This window comes from Labrus mixtus, chromosome 2 (genome assembly GCF_963584025.1).
Source record: "Labrus mixtus chromosome 2, fLabMix1.1, whole genome shotgun sequence".
NCBI classification, from domain to species: domain Eukaryota; kingdom Metazoa; phylum Chordata; class Actinopteri; order Labriformes; family Labridae; genus Labrus; species Labrus mixtus.
In genome coordinates this window covers 3,828,246-3,854,546 of record NC_083613.1, presented here as the reverse complement: position 1 = coordinate 3,854,546, position 26,301 = coordinate 3,828,246, and the positions used below count along the sequence as shown (strand labels likewise).

Sequence of the window (26,301 nt, the reverse complement as noted above, 5' to 3'; positions counted from 1 at the left end):
CAGATTTTATCAACCAACTAACACGGATCACACTGTCTGTGGGTAAATGTTGGCAGTTTAAGCTGTCGAGTGATGCTAGCATTTCCAGTGCTAGCCATGCAAGCATTCTGTCCTCCTTGCCTGTGAAATACCATATGTCTTTTCTGGTTATGCATTGTTCAGGTCGAGATCAAAATGCCGCCAAACAGCGCTGCTTCTGAAAGATGTTATCTGTTTACGAAGCTTGTTTACATCAGAGTAGTAGGGCATTGATGCAAGATGGCAGTAGCCATTAATGGGGGCTACAGCAGCCACTGCTAGTGGTGGGCAGCTACGTCACTGTTTAGATAGCATTTTACTGGCATTGCAGGCCTGAATTGATAAAAATATTAACTATTATTTTAACAAACTAGTAATTCTGGTGGCGACTAACCAAGGTGTCTACTTTAGACTTGTTTACTAAGCTTTTTGTGGACATGACTACTGCACACAGACTGAATCCTGGATTAAAATAACATGGTGTCACATTCTCAGTGAACAGCAAATAGTATCTGGCCTTTCCAGAAAATTACAATAAATATTGTATCCTAAACAAAAGTGGATAAGACTTCTTTTCCTGGCTCCCGCTCTGCAGAAAGGTCTGAGCAGAGGGTCACCACAGTGCATCTCCTTCAGCTGGTGAGAAACTGTTTGGCCGAGATCCATTATGAACATAGAGAAGATGAATTCCTACAAGCTCAGGAGGCACTACTGTGTACCTGACCCTGACCTCTGATCTCTCTGTGAAAGGCTAAAATAGCATGTCTATCAATACGGTATCATATGACACAAGGACAGTTAGACATTAGAAAACCCATCCTGTAAGTTGTCCTCTATGAACCTTTATAATATCGCTCTCGTTTGGCGAGGCTGCTGCCCTTTATGTTGTGATGATTTGAGGACTCCAGGACTGGAGACTAATAGACTGTTGTAAGTATGAAGGTAAAACTCTTGCACTGGAAATTACAAAATGTAATGTCATGTTTTTGATCTTAGTGTATTTTAAATTAATATTTTAACTGGAACATTTAACTCTGGATCTATAAGAGTTTTACATATTATAAATATGGGGTGTGTCTGGTTGTTGTTTTTCAAGTGTAGGACCTATGTAGATAATTCAACAACTGGAAAACCATGGGTGTACCTCTCAGTCAGTGTCTTCTTCACTCTTTAATTGGCTGATCATGTTGTTTACAACAAAAGAAACCAGCCTTAAAAAGGTCTGATATCTTTGGTATTATTTCAGAACAGAGGCATCCTCTCTTAAAACTTCACCTGAAGAGTCAAAGGCTTTTTGGACAAACATTTGACATTTCACAAAACTCCAATTAGATTTGAAAGTAAAAAATAAACAGATGTCTTTGAGTTTGTCCTGTCCTGTGGTATTTTGATAGCAAGACATCATTTCCCAAATTATTTGACAAAATATCTTAATTTTTCCTCCATAATATTACATGTTAGATAACTTTTCGGTTGCATTTATTTTTGTTTACTTCCGAAACATTCAAGGAAGGAACATTTAAGTACGGTGACAGCAATAACATGTTGAACTTATGTTCATTTTAGGCTCCCTGAAATGTTTTTTTTTCCAGATTGTTCTGGGCCTGTTGTGAAAAAAAGAAAAAAGTCTGGAGCCATGAAGGCTGCTGTGTTCACCCAGACATTCCCAGTGATACTTAGAATAAGCCAATCAGTGACACGGACTGCTATTGGTTTTCTATGGATAATAACATGACCTCAAACATTATCCAGCAGAAACAATTTGCTGAGAGTAATAAAATAAGAGGAAGTGGAGAAGAGTCTGTCTTGAAATCTGAGTTACTGCAGGAGAAAAGGGACTATTTCTGCTCATTATGACCTCAGTGACAAGGTCATCAGACCACTGGGAGAGTAGAGGGAGAGTAAGGCGGGACCTGCATGGTGTCAAACTTCAGCCTAATTATGGTGTTCAGCCAGTCGTGTAATGCTCCAGATCAATGTCCTAACATGTGGCAAGCGTGTTCCAAATGGTGACACTTCCTAATACAGAGATAAGCTTCTCATGTTGACAGGAGAAGCTGCAATCCATCTTCATTATGCTGCCTGCACTTCTGGATTGGCTCTGATAAATGGCTTCTTTTGTACTCCTTTCCATTCTCTTTTTTTTTTTTTTAAGGTACCTCCCCCTTATTATCCTCTCTTTTGTTTTTGTGAATAATATCCCACTGCCTTGATGACTGTCAGACTGGTGGTGATGATACATGTTCTTACACAGACTAGTATCAGGGGTCTTTCACTCACTTTGCAAACAGATGGATTCAATGGCCTTAGTATGCCAAAAGCATATTCTGAGGTTTATTCTACAAATCCACCATGTGTTTGCAGGGTCACGCTTTCTGATGCGCCTGAAATTTCACACATGCACTGGTGTTGATTAATTCAAACACTCGTTAAAGCTGGCAGAAAGATTTTACTTTTCTTTGTAAAATGTATATTTCACCTGGCATATTGGTTTTGAAACCCTCCTGGCTTGAAGGTCAAACCACCACCATAAAATGTTTTTTAATCTGAAGCTCTGCTCGATTTCCTGAGTGCAATTCACACCTTGAAGCCAGAGCAGCAGTGACACAGGAAGAGAGCCCAGGTTCAAATCTTTGGAGTTAGGGAGTTAGTAATGAGAAAATGAAAATGTATTGTTCTTGCTTTTTTGAGTTATTATTTGACTTCTGCTCAGAGTCATTGCAAAATTCATCCAAAATTCATGAAGCATGTTTGACACTCGCAAGATGTCTTCCTTTTGGATTATAACAAACAGAACTCGCTCTAGTCATGAACCCTTTTCACACATACAGAAATCTCCTGAAAAACTCTGGAGATTAGTCTACCCGGAGGTTCTTTAGGCTATGTGTGAACGCAAACAGACATTTTTCGCCTGGACATTACCCGGAGTTTCTCCTCCAGACCCCTAGTATTTTATCTGCAGAATATCTGAGTGAGCTGATGTCTGAACGCGGCAGCATATTCTCCGGAGATTTCAATTTGAGCCAATAGAAAGAAAATTACGTTTATATAGTGACCTAAAGTGTCTGCACACGACCTCTACGATCTCCGTGCACGTAATTAAACGTCTGCATTCTGTTTTCTGTTCGTCAGTATGTTGTTCTCCTCTCTTTTGTGGATGTTGTCATTCCATTGGATTACACATAGCATTGATATAAAGACAAATATTCTCATTATAACGTCTGTTGCTTCGGCCGCTACTTCCACGTTGTTTATTTACGTCACGTCTTACGTCGGGAAATCCCCCCCTCCCCTCTGACAGGGAAAGTCCCCCGCTGTGAGGAGCATATGTGAACGGCTAGGTCGGGAGAATCTCCGGAGAAGTCCTCCTGTAAATATCTAGATATTATCCGGAGTGCATATGTGAAAAAAAGGCTATGGTTGCACTGCTTCGAACACGGGGGGAGGGGCTTTACTTTTCACAGAAGCATAGAAAGAAGACTCTGTCAAATATGTATTCTGACAGTGGGACTTGATCCCTTCTGAAATCCGACACAGTTAGTGCAGACTGTAAATGATCATATGTCTCTACACTCTTACTGGTTTAGCTCAGTTGGTATGCCCATGTGCTGAGGCTATAGTCCTTCTCACACTGTTTGCAGGTTAGACTCCCAATCTTGGCGCTATTTGGTGAATATCACACCCCACTCTCTCTCCCCACATTTCCCTCTCATGCTGTCTTATCAATAAATGGAAAACGCCCAAATACAAATCTTGATATTTTTAAGGGTAACATACAAATTCTAACAGAAGGAATAGAAATAGAAGGAAGCGTGACAGTACCAATGCTGAACAACTCCACAGATGAAGAGTTGAAATACTCCTCTTCTCTGAAGCACTTCTGATAGACTTCTTCTCAAGTGGTAACACCAGCCAACGCTCACTGATAACATGACAGGGCCCTCTCAACATCATTTCTCACATAAGATGAAATCATTAAAACAGATGCTCATGACATGAACTTGTGGGTGGGTAAACTTTTTGAACAGTTCTTTGTTAAGTTACAGTGAGGATATTTCTGGTAGATATACTTATCATGAGAACATAGAATTGGGAAAAACAACAACCAGCAGCTCCACCTGCTCAACTCATAACTCTTTTAAATATCTAAAAGTCTCTGAACAACAGACTTGTTGTTTTACTCTTTGAAAGGAAGCAGAAAGTTCACTTGATTTTGAGTTTTTACCATTAGACATTTGTGATTTTTCCCCATGTACTTTAATGGTGGGCAGCAAAGGTTTGAATGTATGCCCAACATTTTGAGAAGAACAAAGGCAGAAAGTTATTGTTTGTGATGAGGCAGTGATTGTAGTGTGATATAATCCATATCATTTATTTACAGAGAAAAACTGTAGGTTATGTGTAGTTTAAACAGTGTTTTTCAGACTACAACAGTACATCTAGGAGCATATTAGTACCGTAATATTGTTTCCCTTCACCTTTGTCTTTTTATAAAGTTGCAGGACAGCAAAGGAGATGTATAATGATCATTCATCCACAAGGACTCCACAGCCTGTGGCAGTCTTACAAACCCCATTAGTCGGAGAAGACCCTCCCTTTCTTTAGATTACACCCGGAGTAATTGAAGAAGAAAGACATGCAGTAACACTCTTCATGGCTTGGTTTTATTTTATGAAGACCTTTCTGACTGTAATGTCAAAGAAAGTCCTCACAGACTGGGTCTTTTATCTTTGGGTTTCTTTACTATCTCTCTTGTACCAACGGTATGTCCAAAAAAAAAAAGCCCAACTTGGAAGCAATAATAGTGAAGACTGCAGAGGTGGAGGCTTTATTTAGTTAAGCTAATTCAGCTTTAGAATCAAGGCTGCATCACAGTATGACAAGAAGGACATAACCCCAGAATAAGGCTTGTCTAGATTATTTTGTTGACTCAGAAAAGACCAGTGAGTCAGAGGCTATTCAAAAATGTCAACATTTCATTGTAAGCTGTTATTCTATTATACTCTCCTAAATTAAAATATGGGTGCTTTGTTCAAAAAGAGCGATAAACAGAAAAACTTGGACATCAGGCAGTAGGAACTATGGCATTTTATTAAGGTTAGAACAGTGACTCAAATGTTTAGGACATAATTATATTCAAACTTTAATCACAAGTTTGAATACAAAGTTTTAAATCAACATGAGCAACCGACTTTTCTTTTTTCTACAGTAGAAGTTGTTGACTAACTTTTTCCTTTTGCATGGTGTTTCTAAGCCCACTATTACCTCTCTTTCTTAGAGCCTTTTCATTTTGTTTTATTCACCAAGTTTGAAAGGAGTTAAGAAGTAACCCTCCTGCAATGACAGATATAAAGCTCCCCTACTTAAAGAACACAATTGTATCAAATCATTCATCAGTGTGGTGTTGGTCGAAATCAAAAATAAAAATTGCACATTTTAGAGCATCAGCATTCCACAAGCTGACTGGTCATTGTAATCTACAATTCCCAGATGTGTGTTTGATTACCCTGAAGGAAAATGTCATGAAATCTGCCTCACATCATCTTAGGGTCCTCCTAACAAGCATCCCTGCCATTTCTTACATCAGGGCTAAGAGTGATTGCATTTAAAGATGGACAGCGAGGCAAAAGTTGCCTATTAAAAGGTGACCACTGGTTTGATATCCCACACTGCCTTGAGACATTGAGAAGCTGTAGGAGAAGAGCCAGCCATTAAAGAAAGAGGGGGAGGGGGGGGCATGGGGACCATTAGCTGAAGACTGACGGGGTGGAAAGGGACACTAATGATCCAAATAGACAGCTGTCCTACTAATTAGCACAGAGTGAGGGGTTCAGGTCTACACATTCACTTACAATCAGCGCCAAAGTAAAGGACAGTGGAGATGACTGACAGTAGGGGAGAATCTGGAGTGAGGGATGCTGGTTAGCAGCTTACTCAGCGGATATGTCTTAGTGTTGTGACAATAATTCTATTCTGCATTAATGAGAGCAGAGACGTGAAGACTGATATCACAATCTGCAGCGTGCGTAATTGGAAGAACTGACTCTTAAATTGACACCAATTTAGGGGGGAAAATGACTTAATCATTATTTAGCCTGATTATTTTATCTGCTTTTAAAAAAAACAAGGAGCCCTCTGAACATTCTCTCTATCGATGTCATTTATCGTTTACATCACGTCTCCATCGAGCTCACAGACAAACAGCTCATTACAGTTCATTAGTCAAAGCTGCTTCATCATTCTGTCTCATATATTTTTAAGAATAGAAAATTTGATTTTTTAAAAACAAGAGAAACTGTGACAAACAATGCTCTCTGTAATACTGAATACATAAAATAAACTCAGTGCTTCAACTTATCATCATTAATTACAACATGATGATCAGTGCAAGTGCAGAAAGAGGAAATAAATCCCTATAATTATTGTTTGTTATAAAAGGGAATAAAGGGTTGTGATGCAGCAAAAAGGGAGCAAAGGGAAATGTAATACTTTTAGAAAAACGATAAGAAGAAATTCCTCCAAGTCCTGTTTTGTAAAGTTCAGGCTGATGATAAAAGGAAGCAAGAAACAGAAAACTAACCGTTAAAAAAATGCTCACAACAAACTTCAAGCAATCTGAAAACCTTTCAGAGTGCAGCAGTACAGATTAATGTGTCAAGGCCCCTCTCTCTTTTGAATCAGAGATGAACCTGACTCAACTGTATTGACTTTAAAGTCTGCAAGTTACAGCTTTTCCTTTTACAGTAATTTGTTTTAAGGCTGCATCCTCGAATGACTTTCATTTATAATTCATCTCTGATGTCTATAAAACAGTAGATGATGAACTGTTTTTACATGCATTCAATATCTGAATATTTCCACATTTAATCTGTGATTGTTAATGGTTTGTTTGAGTGATTTTAAATCTTCTGTTTCATCCATTTCTTTTCCCTGTCATGATGCTTTTCATGTCTTGTGTGCTGGAAGTACTTTGGATCGCCATGTTGCTGAAATGAGCTGAAACCTGCCCTTCCTTAACAGTTAAACCAGACTGTTGTGAAGTATCCACCATGACATTGCACGAGGTTTGTTAACTCGTTTTCAAAATGTGCGTTCATAAACCTATGTGTGTTGTAGGGATGCAACCATTCTCAATATAATATTGAACCATTCAGGACTGCATCCATGGTCCAATACCCTCTTGTGAATTGCGACATTTTCAGTTTTGCATAGCTGTCAGGTACTCCGAGAATGACTGTCAATGAAGAGGGATAAACCAATTTAATGTTACATTTCAACCTGCTCTGCTGCTGCCTAAGACACCATGGTGTGCTGGGATTTTTTAACTTAATATTAATATTCAATATATCACTTTATGCCTTAAATGTTCTTTTACTCTATCACCAAAGACGGGGGGGGGGGGGGTTAATTCCTCATGGGGCTGTACAATTGGGTGAGATATTTGAGCCAACAGCACAGAAGACAAGTGCTGCTGAATTAAATATAACAGCTTAGTCTGGCTGTGTGGAGAGGTATTAAAATAAAGAACAGAACATGGACACTGTTCTCTGATTGATCAGTGAATAGAGGATAAGGCAGGGTGACAGTCAGTGCAGAGAACTTGAAAAGACTCAAAAATGTCTTCAAGGATGGCAGATTCTTCGTCATCTACTACAGTCTTTTCCACCAAAGTTTACATTTATAAAGTCAGAGTCCTTTTGGATGTACCCCCCAATTTTTCCATTGTTCCTAAACGCATCAATGCACCAGTGCTCACTCTGTGCTCAACTGGAAGATCACTGGATCACTCACAGCCCCACATTTTACACTCCTACATCAGAATAAGAAGCTAGGTACTTGAAAGGGTGGGTGGTCAATCTGAGTCAAATCCTGGCCTCCTGTGTTGTCCCTTCCTGCTCTGCATATTCTCCAGAAGGTTCACGCTAAGACAAGCTCTATTCACACTGCCGCTTCAAGCCGCTATGTTAAAGCCCATGGGACATTTCGCCTTCACTCTGAATGTTGTGGAGGCGTAATGTGGGGGACAAAGTGATCCCCCCTCTGTACCGTCCTCTGAGGTAGTGACATGGGCGAGATGGGATCAGCGGGGGGGGGGGGGGGGGGGGGGGGGGAAGCGCAGCACTGTAAGTGCAGGCATGTCTGATTGTGTGCTTGTGCATGCTTTCTCAACGCTGAAACGCAATGGGAATTCACAGACTTGGGCACCAACATTATGATGTCACAAAATCTATATTAATGTACAAAGTCGTAGTGATGACTGAGCTTAGTTCCGGCACTTTAGCGGAAAAAATAAACAGTCTGAAAATGACTACATGCACTCACGTATAACAATGTCTGGCACACACACACACATAATCACACAAAGTTTCAGACAGTAATGATAGAATGGACCCTCGTCATCAGAGTAAAGCACACACTTGCGCTCGATGACATGAGCTGAGTCACGGTGGACATAGTCTATACTGCTTCAGGGCCACACAGGTACTGTACATCATTTACCAGCCTGCTCTACAAACACGCAGCATTACAATTTAACCTACAGTCTAATCTTTTTTACTTAGGGATCATTCTAGACTCACACCTACGATTCGAAAAACACAGAATACACCAGCAAAAAAGCTAGATCTAATCTAAACTGCTTCAGAATCATTAGAAAATACCTCTAAAATACCTCTCTATATATGCATGCTATGATATTATCACATCTATCATACTGCATCAGTTCTTGGTCTCAAGCCTCACAAACAACTTTAAAGCCAATCATATCCCTATATAACCAATCATTAAAAATCATGGACAAAAAACCATGATGGCACCATTAGAGAAACACAATACGTTTAGCTTTGAAAGCTTCATTAGCTACTGCAACCTCAAATTAATGTTTAAATGTCTGCATGGTCTGTCAACTGTTTGATGAATTTGTAACAAGACGTCAGGATTCAACACACGTGCTTCAGTAAGCGGTAACTGTTGCATTCCAATGCGAAAAACTTCATTTGGACAATCAGCCTTCTCTGTTATTGGAGCTAATCTATGGAATGGTCTACCCACTGAACTGAAAATGCTACACAGTTTGAATGTTTTTAACAAAGGTATTAAATCATGGCTGAAGGAGAAACAACATTGTTCCCACACCTGAACGCACATGAGCTCACAAATGTCTGTCGTATATTTTTCTCTCTGTAACTGTATTTTATCACTGCTGCATTCATAACTGCGCTGTATTTATAATTGAACTGTTTTCTTTTTCTTACCCTTTTTATCTTTATCTCTGTTGTTTCTAAAAGCAAATTATCATTTTGCTATAAACACGAAGAGCAGTGCATCTGGAACTTGTGCATGGTTAAATGTTACAGCACCAATATTACTGTATATCCATGTTAAATAAACAAACAAATAAATAAATAAATTTGACTCATTTTTTTAGACAATAAAGGTTCCTTGATTTAACAGAAATGATTCCATGCCTAATGGTTAAAGGAGAAGAACATTTTGAAATTTTAACAAGATTACTGCACTGGATGAAACCTTCTGTCTGCACACAAGGTGAAAATAGGATTTTTAACAGTGGCAGGGCTCCATCAACTGTTCCATTAAGACGTGCCAGTAACAGCATGTTCAAAAGCAGGGACCTGGACCTCATTCACCTGGACTGAATACAGTCATTATCAATGCCTTGTTAAGTATATCGAATTCTTTCAAGATTGGAAACAACTACCTAATATTTGCTATGGACAAGGCTATCAGTATGTTTTGTGAATGAATTAGAAGACTTTGTGTGAAGAGAAAAATATTCAAATCCAGACATGCTCAATTATCATTCAACTCTTCCCTTCAGCTGTTTTTGTAACAGAATTAATAGTCTGTAGTGCTGGGAGTAATAATCAATGAAACACAATACTGATTCACTCATATGAGGTTGTGAAACTGCAGCTCAATCTGACTCCCAGCCCCCAACTAAATAAATCACATTCAGCACCTCTACTTAAAAAAATAAAATAAAATTTGCAAGACCATATTCTGTGAGATATTTACAAGGTGATCAGCAGCAATGAGAGAAGTGATCAATAGGTCTCCTCCCATGAGGATGGTGAAGCTGTGACCTGTAGATTTCCTCATGAGCATGATGCTTACATTCCTGCAGGCCAGGGAAACAAATTTCCTCTTACAGAGAACAATAAATTAACTATCTTTATTGATGTATTGGTGGGATGTCCATAAGTCTTCCTGTGGGCTAATGGTTTTCACTGCAGCTCCCTTTAGACTGAGTGCATGAGGAGACACGGAGGGAGATCATTAAGATGGTTTCTGCATCGTGTTATTCACTCTGCAGCTTCCCGCGCACACACATTGTCAATAGAACTCAAATTGGATTCAACTGATTTGGTAGCTGGGAGAAGTCCTCTGAGGGAATAATGGAGCTGGAATTCAAAGGTGTAATAAGAATCCACATCTATTTGGCAATCTTACCGCAAATTAAGAAATAGTTTAATCTGACCTTACTGTGCACAAATCAGTGTTTCATTAATCCTTTCAATTTTCAATTGAGAATCAATAATCAGAATATTTTAAAAAATATGTTGTTTCTTTTTTTAAACGGATATCATTTATTTTCAATATTGTCTTTTGTTGTTGTGTGCGTCACTCTCCTGGATTTGGGGTTGCCTCTTGTCAAAGTAAGATGTTAAGTAAAAAAAAAAATGCTGCGGAAGTAGTGGACGAAGAAACAGGGTCCGCTATACGATGCTATAATGAGAATAATTGCCTTTGTATCAAGGCTTTGTGTAGTTCAACGGAATCACAATGTAAACAAAAGAGGGGAGAACAATGTAGCTGTTTAATTATGTGCACAGAGATCGTAGCAGCCACATGTATACACTCTATGCACTGACTCCAGTCACAGTATACTGTATATAAATGTCACCATCCCCTCCAATTGGCTCGAGGTGAATTCTCAGGAGAATATCCTGCTGCATTCTCACATCAGCTCACGCAGAGTGCAAAAATGTGGCTGTTTGATGCGCTGGTGGCGCAGTGGTTAGTACGCGCGCCCCATGTATGGAGGCTACAGTCCTCCAAGCGGGCGGCCCAGGACCGAATCCCACCTGGGGCTCCTTTCCCGCACGTCATTCCCCAGTCTCTCTCTCCCTGATTTTCGACTCTATCCACTGTCCTATCTCTACATTAATGGCACAAAAAGCCCCCAAAAAATGAAAAAAAAAGTGGCTGTTTTCGTTCACACATACATATTATTCCTGGAAATACCAGGAGTTCTTCAGGAGTTTTCTGCAAGTGTGAAATACCTAATATTTTGGATCTAGAATCTGGATGATTACATCAGAGCTTTAAGAGCAGGACCACAATAGACAGAGAAGGGAAAAATGATATGGAGCCGCTGACTATGTTTCCAAGCAATGGTAAACATTCTAACTCTAGCATGTTAATGTTGACAATCTCATGTACCTGTTGAACACCTGGGTTTTTTTGTTTTCTCTATACACAAAGCAATACTGCAGCAGGTTGTAGGCAGTGCCGGGCCTATCTGTTGACACATTTGACACATCAGCTCACACTGCAACTCATCATGTCATTATTGAGCTACAGTGAAAAGTGTTGCATCCTTGGGTTTGACAAAATGTTGAAGTATAAAGCATGGATTGCATCATTAAGGGATAAGCAGAACCAGACCTTCACTTGTACTCATCCTCTGCTTTGAAATTTGGCGTTTCCACGGTGATAAGAGAAAAGCTTAAAGTTCATCAGTAGACAAGTGTTTTAGCTGTAACTCTCTGATACTTCATGCAAAGACAGTTGGCTGAGTGGATACTTAGCAGCAGTTTGCAGGCTGCAGTACGGCCAGAGAGCAAAATAAAGAGACAAAGGTTTGACGACAAATAGATTCAGACAGAGACAGACCAAAGGTAAAACTGATGAGAGATATACTTTAAACATGTTTGGCAGATGCAACATGTTCAGCGAATACTGTACAGTATGTCTTTTGACAATCCAAGCATGACTCTTTTCATCTCAACAACTAGTAAACATCTGGCAGGTCAAGAGGGGAGAATTTCAAACTAGATTGCTAAACATAAACCAGAGGGCACAGAGAGAAAGAGAACTTAAAAAAGGTGACATGAAGAGATAAAATGAAAGCAAACAAGTGTAGCTTGAAAGAGAATGTGGAAACAGAGGAGGCACGTCGAGACTGAGAAAGTGAAAGCTAAGAGAGGTAGCCTTCTTTTTGTGATGAAGTGAAACAAAAGTAGTCATCAGTTGAGTCTAGTCTGGGCTGTTATATAACAAAACACATTCAAATGAAACAAAAGCACAGACAGTGGAGAAGAGACAGTCTTTGGGTCACACTGCACAACAAAGATGGCGAGGAATATTTATATACTCTGAATGTATTGAACTTATTCAGTTTTTTTTTTAAGAAAGGAATGGGCTCTTAATTTAAAAAAATGTGTTGAACCAGTTTTAACTGCCTTTTTAAAGAGGTACTGAACCTCACAATGCTTGAGCCATCACATGACCATATTATGTCACATAGCTAGGGCTGGGCGATATGACAAATTCATGTTAACACAATAAAAAATGTTGTATCAGTCGATATCGATAATTATCACGATAAACGTCAAATCATTATTTCTTTCAAATTGAAAGTCTGATTTTTGCTCCTCAGTGAAAGCTGAATACAGAAGATGGTTAATTGTGGTTTAATTATTCTATATTGTTTGAACATGTCAAACTATACCTGAACAGAGGAATATTTCACCATCATAGTGTGCAGTTCAGGAAAACGCTGAGAGGACAGTTTGCTGCTGCTGGGGAGTAACACTTACTGGCCCGGTGCTTGCTGAGCCACACTGACACTCCATTAGGACGTTTGGGCATTTCTTTCCATCGGTGTGCTAACGAGTAATATTGTTTCAAATGGTGGAAAAGGTTTGTGGTGCCCGTTTTAGCCTCATTGTCTTCTGGTGTAATTACAAGTTTAAACCTATCAAATAATTGTTATATTTATATATTGAGAAAAATGATATCGCGATAATTAATGATGTAACGATAAGTATCGTTATCGTTTTATCGGCCTATTTGTAACCACATCTTGCAAATGCAAATGCAACTGAATACAGAACATCATTACCTCTACAATGAAATATAATGCCCAGGAACAATTCATCAATGAGACACGGAATACATTAGGAGGCAATTAAGAAGCATAATGACTCCCATACTAGAATACAAAACCCTCTCCTGCTTTAAACTGAACCACAAGGAGACAACAAACACTATAAACTAAACCCTCAGGCATCTGGGCATAAATGGGATAAAGAGAGTGGAATAAAACAAACAAAGGAAATAAAAACTAGTCCTTAAATGTTTGCAGTTTAGTATCTCTGGGATCCTAATGCAGAATATTGTGCTTCTGTTCTGCAAAGATTTCCTCAAGACCCTCTAGCTGATGAATGAGAAACTAACCATGTGGCGCACGGCTAATAATAATAATAACTTTATTTATATAGCACCTTCTAAAAACACAGGTTTACTAAGTGCTTTGACAAACAGCAAAAACAAGAACAAAGCAAACTAAACCAAACACAGAAGAACATAAACAACAGCAAGAACATAACAAATGCAAAATACTAAAAATAATTAAATACAATTCAACAGAAAAGAACCCAAAGTGCACGATACCCAACAGACATATATAACCCGACCATCACAAGAACTCAATCCTAACTCATCAGATATGTATTTAATGAAAACAAAACAATTAAACATTCATGAAGACTTCCTTGTTTTCAAAAGCTGTTGTCAACCACCTCATAGGCGTTGGGCTCACAGTCGCCAGTTAAGATAGTCGCACTTTGAACATTGAAAGCCCCCCCTCGTTCATGTGCCAATTCACGTTTGTGAACTCCTGTACTTTGAGTGGTGTCAAACATTTGATAAACTTGTATGTTGGTATGTTAACTTGTAAAATATCGACTTGGAGGTGTCCCACAATGCACAGTGCAACAAGTACACATGGCATTGTTTACCTATGCAGTGGGGAAAGGATACTGGATGTAATGGCATAAAAACAGCCCTGCGTCGGTGTGTGCTTTGTTCTGCTTGTATCAGTTTATCATCTGAATCGTAAGAAAACAAACTACAGGTGTGAAAACACCCTTAGAGTTCATTACCTGAGCTCATATGGTAGGCTAATTAGCTAGCTATCCTTGTTCTTGATCACGGATGGTTGTACGAAACTGAACACACACACACGTCAACAACTCGCCTCTGGTTATCAGTTAGGATGGAATTACAGATGGCTAATCATTCATTTATTACCAGTAAGAGACTGGTGGGGGATATCATGGAGTTACAGTTTTATTAATAACTTTAAAGACTCAGGGCTTTTGCGAAAGCAAGGCACGCATTGTCTGTTATTTTTTCTGTTTCCTCTGCTCTCAGGCTATCAGGCTGTAAGTGGATAGATTTTTAGAATGTTTGTTGAATTGCACACCCCAACTATATTTGAGGAGCTAATTGATGTTTCAGTGGTTTAATGAATAAAAAAAGTCAAACTTTTAAAAGTTAAATATTTCAGTGTTTACACTAAGACATGTCTTACAATATGGTACACATGGTAGACACTTTCCATCATTTTTTATTTTATTTATATTTCTTGATCAAAAGCACAAGCAAGTATAATATAGACAATGATCAGGATGAATATGATGAAGGACAGAAGTGTTGAATATATGAGAGTTAGATTGACAGAAATATGACTTTAAATGGAGCAGAAAGCAAGGATGAAACATGGTTGTAGAAAGAAAGAAAGAAAGAAAGACAGCATGTTTTTTTAGACATAGAGTTGGTAGAGAGAGTGAGTGGGCAGCAGCTAAGTCCATATTTGCCTTTCTCTCTTTGTTTTGTGGCCAGGAGGGTTACTGTAAGAGTACAGAAGCAAACTGAGAAAGTGATTCGTGACAGCAGGCTGGCACAGCTCAACTCTCTGGGCAGCTCCCCTCGTGCAAACACACTAACGGTTTCTTTGCCCACGTCTTGCAGGTGGTGTCGGTATGTAACAATCAGGCTTTCTTGATGTCAATTGGGGTCTCATGTTTCACAATTAAACTTCTTCCAAGATTTTGTGACAAAGCTGCTGCGTAATTGATTTTTATTTTGTCCGAAGTTTTTGGAAGTTGTGTTGGCGAACGCTGCTGTGGTGAGCTAAGAGTCCTCGGGCTGAACAGCTTTCTCACCCTCCCACTCCTCCTCCTGCTCTCCTACCACCATTCGCTGCTGACCTCCGGGGGTCAACCAAGCCCGGCCTCCATTCCTACATTTTAGCTGCTCTCTCCTGGGAAGTCTCTTCTCCCGCCTCCTCTTACCTCCCAATTCTGCACTATTTACCAAAACAGATACACATGTTTTTTTATTTTACTTTGATCTTCTAAGCATACAATATTTTTGGCGGGAACTCAATCAGATACAGGCTCCAAGAGTCTATTGTTTAACCAAACAGACATTTTGCTTGTTCATTGGTCTGTTAAAAAAAAACAGCATGGTCATTTTGCCCCAGTGGATTTAAAATATACTCACACGGCACAGGTGGTTTGAAATGTATCTCAAACCCAATATTCTAAATTCAAACTCAGCTGTGAGGTTCAGATCAGATTTCAAGCATTGCACAACAGTTACATCGCGCCTGCCTGTCAATCATGTCAGCTACATGCCTAACTATGAATAAAAGGTATCGTTCAATAAATCAAAACAGAGACGTTTTTTTAAATTCACCCCCCTACAGTGTGTGCTTATGAGGACAATAACGAAGCTGTATAAACAGGTTTTTTGGCTGTGGTGTGTATGTGACTTCTGGGGCTCTTGGAGACAGCCTCATGCGGTCACACGACAAACTGCAAAGTTTTGCACTTCCGCATTGGCTTTATTTTTCAAGACCAGAGGTTGCCGCTTGTTTCTAACCCAGCAGATGAAGCTGGTGATAATTTAGTGATAAAACTAGAAGGCCTAATGGATTAAATGTGTATTTAGGAGGGACATGATGAAGATACACAGTGACAACAAGCTGTGGTTTAATACATGTATGCATGCTTTCATTATGTTTTTTAATCACATTTTATATTGAACAAAGTAACTTCTACAATACTAAGTAGCATCTGCTCTGACTTCTACATTTTCTTAAGGATCTCTGACATTCAGTGAAATGTGGGAGGTTTGTCTGCTGCTTTTGACAGTAATCCCTGTTACGCTAGTAACGGCAGAGATACACAAATGTTTGTATTCAAGAAATGCATTGAAATCAGAGTGGATTGATTATATTAGCATCGAGAATGAAGGAGTGGAGAAGTTTAAAGTTAAACAATCTTTGAACTCTTTGTGACTTTTCAGTGCTCGGCGCTTGAAGAAAGCGGTCCAGACGGATGAAATCAGAAGAAGAAAAAAACTCACTGAATGTTGTAACTCACTCTAAAGATCAGAACAACTCTGTTGCCTAGAAACGGAATAGTGCAGGCTCTCTATCTTTTTTAATGTGTGTTTTTTGTGAACTGTAGTTGCTGTCTAGTTTATAATGTACATACATCTTCGTGTATGATGCTTTATTATGTTGTTAAAGTGGCAGCTTATTTAATTTATGTAGCATAATAATGTGTCTTGCACCTGCCATGGTGCAGGAAGCATCAACCGTCCTGCTCTTAATGGTGCAACAACGGGAATGAATAATGAAGGATACGGATGCATGTACACACACACACACACACACACACACACACACACACACACACACACACACACACACACACGCACACGTACACACACACACACTTGTAAAAGCTGAATTTATGGGAACTCATGATGCATCTGTTTATAAAAAACTATGAATCACAGTCAAAAGCATGAAAAGCTTGTGGGTGTTATGTTGCTACAGCTCTATTACAGGAAGAGCAATGGAGCTGACACAGTGGGATTTCTGAAATTAACCCACTCATCATTTTACACGCTGATATGGTCACTAAACATAATCACAGTAAAGTAGGAGCCACAAAGTAACCATGACAGCTGCAGGTACAGCCTTTATTCTCACACACATCAGGCTTACTGATGCCCTTGTGTCATCTGTTAGAAACAAGTGTTACATCCGCTAATTCATTATTCTTCATTATTGTAAGGCCAAGATACATTTAATTTACAATTATTAACCTAATAACAACCTAAAACTCCTAAAATGGCACTTCACCAAAAAGTAATATTTTCTGTGTCTCTATTAGGGCGGTCAACCAATACATATATTTTGTTATTGTTAATAATCACTGAATTTGTGAAGTAAATCACAATTCATTGGATTTTTATCACATGTTTATAATTATTTTATTTTGCATTTCAGACATTAATAAAGCCTCTATTAACAAGCAAGAAACAAGAAATTCTTACCAGTGTCTTGTTTGTTATGGAATGAGTGTGCTTTATAATCTGGATTTTTAGTTTATTTATTCAAGTAAGTTCTGCACTGCTACCCCAGTGTGGTCTGACACCGTGACCCAGAGGTAGGAGACAGCCACAAAGTGCTTCTTCTGTGAAATACTGTGTATGTTTTTCTTTTTAAGTGAATGAGCCATTCAAAAGCCTAGTTGAAACGTCATTTTCCATCACTGTAGAAAATGATCAGCTTAACTATTTGAGCGCAATTTAGAAATATCACTACAAAAACTAACTGAAGTTTTTTACCACTCAGGGCTCCCATAGGTTCTCCTGAATAAATACAGGATGAATAAATAACGAGTAATCAATGGTATTTGTGTTTTCTATTGCAATATGAGTTTAAATAACATTACTCCATCCCTGTCATTATCACACAATCAAAATAAATGTATGCAAGTTCACAAAGTTTAAGACACATCTGCCCAGGTGTTGATGTTGTTGCATCAAACACAAGAATTCAGAAACGTATATTCTTTAAGTGACAAAAAAGGGATTCAAATTAAAAGCTGGCACTGTGTTAAAAGCCTTTCTGACACAGTGCTAATAAGGGATCCCAACTTCAGTGAGGTCTACAGAGCTGACAATACAATAAAAGATGGCCGTGATACCCTGAATAGTCTGCCAAAATATCTGAAACCAAAAACAAAATATCCTTGAAAAAGGAGTATGACTTATAGATGCCCAAATCGATTCAATAAAATTTGATATGAGACCGAGGTTAAGTCTTAGAGTGATTCATTTTGTTTCAAATCAGGTGTTTTAACTAAAGCGTTCATTGATTCATCAGTGTTTGTGTTTGAGTACATGTGTGTTGTCAGCGCGTCATTATGAGAACATGCAACAAGAAGGAGGAAGACTGGTTCTTGTGAACCCACTCACCCTGGGTTGCCAATTTTCATATTGCTTCTGCAGATTGGCCCCGATGGTCTCCAGGGCTTTCTGTGGACTCATCGACAGAGGATCTGGCATGAAGACAAAGTGCAAAGACACTGCATTCACATATGAAGCACGCAACAGTTAGAAACACACACAATCTAGGGCTGACAAACCAACTGCTATTAGACTGTCCACCACACACATTTTCATCACTAATTGAAAAATGAAAACATTCAGGTGAAAATAAGTAAATACGTTAGAGCTTATCTTTCAAGGATCAAAGAAATACTTGATGCAAGGGTTGGAAAAATAGTAGCAGGCCCTCAAGATGAAATATTGATGAGAGTGAATCAATATGGCGTGGAGAATAGCAGAATATAGATTGAGGACGGATCCAATTGCGTTCAACAGGCAAGGGAAAATTTATTGGCAGGTTTGTGGGAGACACTGATATGTTTTATGCTGAAAGTTAAACCACTTGCCTTATGATGAATACGGACAGAAACAACAAGAAAAAGTTAATTTGTTAAGATCTATTACTTCTTAATATCTTCGGGGGCTGTTCTCAAAAGCTTTAAAACAAAAAACAAGACTTTTTATTGAGGAAGAAGGAGAATGGTCTCTTATTTCTGCATGAAAGAAAACATACAGTATCGTCCTATGAGTCGCCCATAACAGTACAAGTGCAACAGTAAGGCCTGCACTCATATATTCTCATGATAGGCTTTTACATTTTACAATGTCCTGCTGTGATGGAAACTTTAAAAGCTTGTGTCTGTTAATCAAACCTTCAGGTGCATTTTAGGCCTCAGTGTTTGTATCAACCCTCCATATTCCCACAGTATGTCTCAATAACAAAATGACAGGTCTGCACACAGTGAGTGTCCTTAGAGGCGGCTGAGAGACTTTAAGAAACTTTGAGACCAGTGTTCTCACTTTAATGTGCTTACAAAACTCCTGAGAGTGAAGCAGTCTCAGGAGCCCTGAACAATGTTTTTAAGGCTCTTATTCAATGAAGATGGTTCTTTTGTTTATGTTCTGTGTCAAGCCAAGGGGTTCTAGTGGGGGGCAGACCGCCTTGTACTTTAGATGACAAAGACCTTATAAACTGAGCTCTTTTAGGGATGACAGAGTTTGTCTCTAAATGCTGCAGTGAAAACCCAAACTTTTAATAGAAAGTAAAAGTTGGCTGTAGTGTTTAATGGCTACCAGCACTAAAGAGCATTGAACCAAAGGCTTTTTGCTCACTTTCACAACTGTTAAAGTGACAATGAAAAGCAACTTTGAGAGTATCTAACTGCCGTGTCATGACATATTTTACTGAAACGGGATAGAAACAATCACAAGATCGCAGGACATAACATTGGGATGAATTTGATTGGATCTAAAGGCTTTTTAATTGGTAGAAAATTTGTAAATGCCCCTGAGTGCAGGAGAAGTCGTCAAGTCTAGTCTGAGTCAAGTTTATTTATGAAGCACATTTAAAATAACTCAACTAAAACAAAGAAAACAAAGATACTGCATAAAATAAAATCTGAGAAAAAAATAAATAACAGAATAGAATAAAAGCAAATATCCAACATTTAGAACATTTTACAGGAAGAGAAAATAGTTCTTTTGATGTTAATATACTTAGATAATGTTTTTTTAAAATATATTTGGCAGATATATGAACATTAAACATATGACAGCTGGATAAAACCTAGAAAATGTATTTTTCCTTTCATGGTGACTTTAAAAACAGGTTTATCAAAGATACTTATCAGAATCAGTAATTCTTTATTAATCCCAGAGGGAAATTCGGTAGATGTCCTGACTTGTAAAGAATATAGAAAAATTGTAAAAATATAATAACAAGCTTAAGTGTTTGGCTCATAGCTGCTAACCAGTTAACTAACTAGCTAGTGAAGAATGGTTTTCTGACGTTGTGTTAACATTGTACTGCACAGGTGCTCTATTCACTCAGTGCAGCAAACACAAAACACTTCCTGCTATGGAATGTAACTTAACAACTCACTCCCACTTTTCTGTAACATACACTCACATGAGGGTTTAACTTCTCGTAAAAAAACACACCAAACAAATTCATTTGAAAATGTTACCTATAAGGCCTCCTTTCTTATAGGGGAAGGCTTAGCTGCTATCACTACAGATGGTTCAGGCTCAGCAGACTTTTTTCCTGAAACTGCCCAACCAAGAAAAAAATGGGACGTATGCTTGACTGTTATGTTTATTGTAACACCGAACTTGCACCAGATACGTGCGCATTGCATGTCCGCTCCGGTCCATTTCGGCTCAGTGCACCCTCGTCCGTCAACACCCTTCCTCCGTCCGCAGCACGGAGAGCACGGAGAGCACACCCGTCAGTTGGAGTGCCGAGACAAAGGAATTCCCGCTGTAATTTAAGAAACCAACTCGCAACAGTGCAAGATAATACGATGTATGTGGTATAAAACTCTACATGAACACATAAACAAACTCACAAACGGTCATTTTTCTGAAACGGATTGTTTTATTCTGAAAATTAACCGGATGTTTTAATGTTGTTTTGGAGTCTTACTTCCTGTCCCGCTTGTTCTTTTTCTGTGCTAAAGTGATGCGGCGGGCTCCGGCATCCGTCAAAAATAGAAGCCTTGCGTATCTGCTGCGGAGGGCACCGGAGCTCAGACGGAGCCGAGACGCAGCACAGCGGACCCAGTGGAAGCACACACATTGAATAAAATGAAAACCTATCACCTCCGCTGCCGGAACGGAGCGGAGACGGACCGGACACGCATCTGGTGGATGTTGGCCGTAAGAACGCAGCCCTAATGTTAAAGCAGCTTAGTGGAGTCTAATTATCTTCATATCATGACTGCCTTTTCCAAAGTCCTTATAAGTTGTCCTTTCAATTTGACCTTGTAACACTTTTCGTTGAAGTCAAGTAAAAGTGTTGAGGAAAAGACAAAGAAGTCATTTTTTTAAAGGAGCACTATGTAAGATATCTACTGAATTAAATCATAAAATAACCTTACTATATGATCAGACATTAAGGAAACATGCTATATTGAAGTGCTGGCTTCTCTGTTAACAATGCAGCAGCCAGTATGTCCTCCATCTAAGTTTCAATTCCGGTCCGGAGTGGTCTGTATTTGTTTTGACCAGAGAAGGGAGGCCGTTTTAGGCACCCCATATGAGACAAGTTATCACTGCAAACCAACAGGTGATGCAGCGATGGAAGGAAAACTAGGATAAATATTGGAGGTGTATTTGAAAATATGGGGGGATTAGAGCGCGGAAAGGTTTAAAGACCAATGTTCAGCTGGCTAAACACTGAAGCTTTCATGTCTGTGACATGGCAACCTGCCTGCAAATCTAACTCTGGGAAGACAGCTCTCTCAACTGTTTTGAATTTGGATCGCAGTACCCATTTTAAACGCTACGTGTCGGAGTTATATATTGCTCCTTTAACTATTCAAATGCAGCTACTATAGTCATTGACTCATGGTGTGTTATCACTATATCTGTTGGTTCAGATATGAGTCTGACAAGAAGAGGTGGCATGTTTGGTATGTACTGGGTTTCTTCATGTGTCTTATTACAATTTGCATTATTAAGAGTCATAACTAAAACATACTGTATGCATCATATTTCTGAAGAGTGGCCTTTCCCAACACTAAATGTTGTTTTAGAGTGCATGTATCTCTGACATTCATCTTTATGTTAATCTGGGTAAACTCACTCACCTATCCAGCACTCCAGTCTGGCACAGGGGGAAGTCTTGACGACATCAGGAGGGTCCACTCCCACATTGAGACACAACACCAGTGCAACACTGACGGTCTTCATCTGAGAAAGAAGACATAGAACACATAATTATCCACAGATCGCTCATCAATGCTCAAATCAGAACAGACAGGTTGATTCATTTTTAATGCTTTTTTAAAAACATATAACGCTTTAACTCTTCCAGGAAACCTGAAAGATTGCATGCTTGTATTCAGGTGTCTCCTGGGAGGTTTCCAGTAAATCACAGCCTAATGCTGCTTCTAGTTTCTGAAGCTTCAGTAAAGTGGTGAAGGTTAAAGGGATACTTCACCCATTTGCATTAATCTTTGTATCATTAGAAACCTGGAAGTATTTTTGAATAGTCGTGCATCCCGCCCTCATTTTCCCCTGAGATGGGAAATCTTTGTATTTCTAAGTCTGAAAAGGAGCTTCCAGTGACGCAAAATGACGATTTTTGCGTCATCAGAAGCTGTTGTGATTAGCAGGGTGAAACTACAACGTTAGTCCCCCGAAGCAATGCTAACAGGCTCTATGGAGAAAGGGTGAAAAAATATAAATATAGCGGCAAGACGGCTGATGTGTTGAAGTAAATATGTCTGTAAATGTTTTTATTACTATATTTCTACTGCTATACTGTATATTTTGGAGAAACTGTAACGATCGAATTTCCCTCTGGGATTAATAAAGTATTTCTGATTCTGAACTAGAGGACCTTAATGGGAGTGGCCTGCGGTGCTGTGCATTCTGGGATTTGGTGTTTCACATTTCTACTACATATATGACCCAATGTCAATACAGATTCATGTTTCAACGGGTGAAGTATCCCTTTAAGTGTCTCGCGCAGGGGAAACTAAACTCAACGGTAGATATGGAGGAAGGAGTTATTCACTTCCCTTTGACATTTTTCTCATTGGTCCAGAGAACACATTTGAACACTGGGGCTAGTGTCCCTCCGGTGTCAAATATACTACACAGACCAGTTTTCAAGCATGGATTTGTGGGATTTCTGCACATGGCCTGTCTTCAGATACATAAATTTAGGTCTTGGAGAGTAGAATAATTAGGACAAAACACATGGTACTGAAACATGAAACACACGACTGTAGCAGGAAGTGAGCATAAAGAGACACAGGCCATCTGAAAAGGAAGAGCCATTGATCCATGGATTAGATGGCAAGTACTGACACACACACACACACACACACACACACACACACACACACACACACACACACACACACACACACACACACACACACACACACACACACACACACACACACACACACACACACACACACACACACACACACACACACACACACACACACACACACACACACACACACACACACACACACACACACACACACACACACACACACACACACACACACACACACACACACACACACACACACACACACACACACACACACACACACACACACACACACACACACATTGCAGCTGCAAATTGCAGCTCCCTTGGAAACCTTTTTCTTTGCACATCACAGCAAACGTCACATTTCATGTCGGTGTCGCCCCACATGTGGCTTCATTGAGTGACGACACCGAGTGTGACAAAGGATTTACGCAAGCAAAAACAGACTGCTGTGCCTTAAATCTTCTGTTTCAAGTTGCACACACATCAGCAGGATAACACCTGAGAGTTTTCTGATTACACTGACATTCATATATTTTGCAGTTAAGTACAGTATAAGTTACTCATCATCTTAAAATGATATACCAACAAATTGAAGATGAATAAGATAACGACTTTAATACCATTTCCACACAACTGTTAAACTAAAATCTAATTTCATACAAAACAATATTGAAAATGCTAAAAGGTGCATTTTCTTTGCATGCAGAATATGTGGAAAACGAAGAGACAATAGATTGAATGAAAAGGATGAAATTGAAGATATCATGGATTAAACTCTGCAACCTTCACACCAAAGATCAAACAAATGCCATTTCCAGAGCAGTAAATCTTGCATCAGTTGTACAACTGCAATAGTTGTGCAGTCATTTTTGATTTGATAAGCCTTCAAACTCATGGATCTATCACTCACACTGAAATTCCTTAATACTGTTGCATTTCTCCGAAGTAACACACCGACAATTTACCAATACCCAAAAAGGGTTAAAGAAGAAGGGGTTACTGTACCTTGATGCCCTTGATCCCCAATTGTATTAGTCATCCCAAACTACGATACCTTTTAAAAAATAAGTTACCACTGCTGACCTTTCTGACAGGATACTAGTTTTTTCTTGCTTCAAACAAATATAGACAAACTTCAGAACAAAACCTTAAAATGTTCTTTTTATTTTTATTAAATCGACAGAGAGCTGATGTTCACCACGCATTTCCAAACATTAAAGGTCCCATATTATGCTTTTTCTGGTTTTATGTGCTCTTTAGTGTGTTTTCCAGTGTCCTGTGCATGTTTAGGCACATCTATGAGAAAAAATTCAAAGTCCGCGGAAACACGGCTTCTTCTACGTCCTCCTGTTAGCTGTAGCATTAGCTGCATGTAACGCTCGGTTCTAGCCCCCCTCTAAAGAAAATTGTCAGTGTGACGTCTTGTCAGTGTGAGATCACTGATCTAAGCCCATTGGCTCGTTGTGGCAAGCCCAGCAACTCATGTTGCACGCCCGTTAACTTCTGTAGCACGCCCACGATATGCCGTAGCCTGCGGTAGCACAGTAGTGCTAAGGTGCTAATGTTTTTGCTACCCTCGGACGGAGCCAGTGGCTGCATTCCTAATATGGTAAAAGGGGCGGGACATTTCCGAGAACCATGCTGAGCGACTGACCAATTACGGCAGAGCCAACAGGCCGACCAATCAGATCAGACTTGGCACACGTGGGGACTCTGAACGTGGGCACTTCAGAGCCTTAGAGAGAGAGTCAGAAGAGAGCCTGTGCATGGAGCGACAGTACATGAAAACAGTGTATTGTGAACATACTTTAGTAGGTACATAGATTAAATATATGAACCCCAAAAAGGGCACAATATGGGCTCTTTAAAGACTTTGACATGTCTAGGGCCAGTCTGTCATAATTCTGAGTTAAAAAAAATGTGTTTTTATAAATAGTGAGGTACTCTAGCTTACTTCTTGGTTAGACCGGCAATTCAAAAATTCGAGGAACATGTTTGTTTGCTTCTTTTTTTTCCAAAGCTAAATTTTTTTTTACTGCCGTAAGACTAATAAATATTATTTGAAGCTGATAAATTAGCTTCCCAAACTCTAACCCCTATCCCAAGGCTGAATAATCTCAGTACTGAGGAAATGGTTAGGGTTAGGTTAAGTAAACATACAGTATATAAAGAGCTATAGAATCTATGTGCACACTGCCATGTAGGTCAACTCTTTTGTGCCGAGTGACCTATTCCAGGTAGTTTAAGATTGCCTGTGTGTGAGTGTAATGTAGACCTATAGAGTGTGTTCAGTGGGTTGTGTGACATCCTGTTGCTGGCCGGGGTTTAGGAGAGCTGTTGTTGGGAAGGTAATTAATACACCCTCTGCTTCCACACCCACACAGTAAAAGGTCAGCGAGCTAGTGGGACTCGGCAGGACAAGGCTCATACAGGCATCCACACAGGAGCACTGCTTCGTATGGCTTCATACATCAACACCTGACCTCCTCACCTCCTTCCCTTTTCCTTACTGCATGGAGTATGTCATGAACCTATCCTTATGAATGAACGGTTGCAAGAGTTTTCCACACAGCTACATGCAAAGGTTACTCTAATTACAGCAGAAAATGAAACCAAGACTACAACTACATAGCAGAATTTACAATCTTACACTATGGTGACATTTCCAAACAAGACTAAGTCTGAAGTGATGATAGCACCATAATAAGGGTGCACTTACACTAGGCAATCAGTGCCAACCCAAAACAAAGAACCACAGATCAAATTACTGCGATCAAATGCAGCTGTTGTTTTACAGTATTTCCTTAAAAAAACTAAATGTCCATTACATGAGATCATAAGCTAGTTAACAAGCTGTCCTAATTGCTCACAGAGGTGAGTCAGTTCGGCTGGAACAACAGATGGAACATCTCCCCTTTAATAAAACAAAGAGTTATAGCTTTATTGATAACCTGAAAGACTCAGGGCTACAGAAAAACAAG

At 39.3% G+C, this 26,301-nt stretch overlaps 1 protein-coding gene across 4 annotated transcripts in view; it reads right to left on the bottom strand.

The window, feature by feature from the left end:
- Positions 1-26,301, bottom strand: part of rptor (regulatory associated protein of MTOR, complex 1) — a 176,147-nt gene that overhangs the window by 135,153 nt on the left and 14,693 nt on the right. For all 4 annotated transcript variants that reach the window (XM_061047764.1, XM_061047782.1, XM_061047773.1 and 1 more), the window contains exons 3-4: positions 22,110-22,212; positions 18,388-18,470 (exon numbers count right to left, since the gene is read on the bottom strand). In XM_061047764.1, the coding sequence (XP_060903747.1) occupies positions 18,388-18,470; positions 22,110-22,212 (186 nt within the window). The remainder of the gene's footprint in view (positions 1-18,387; positions 18,471-22,109; positions 22,213-26,301) is intronic.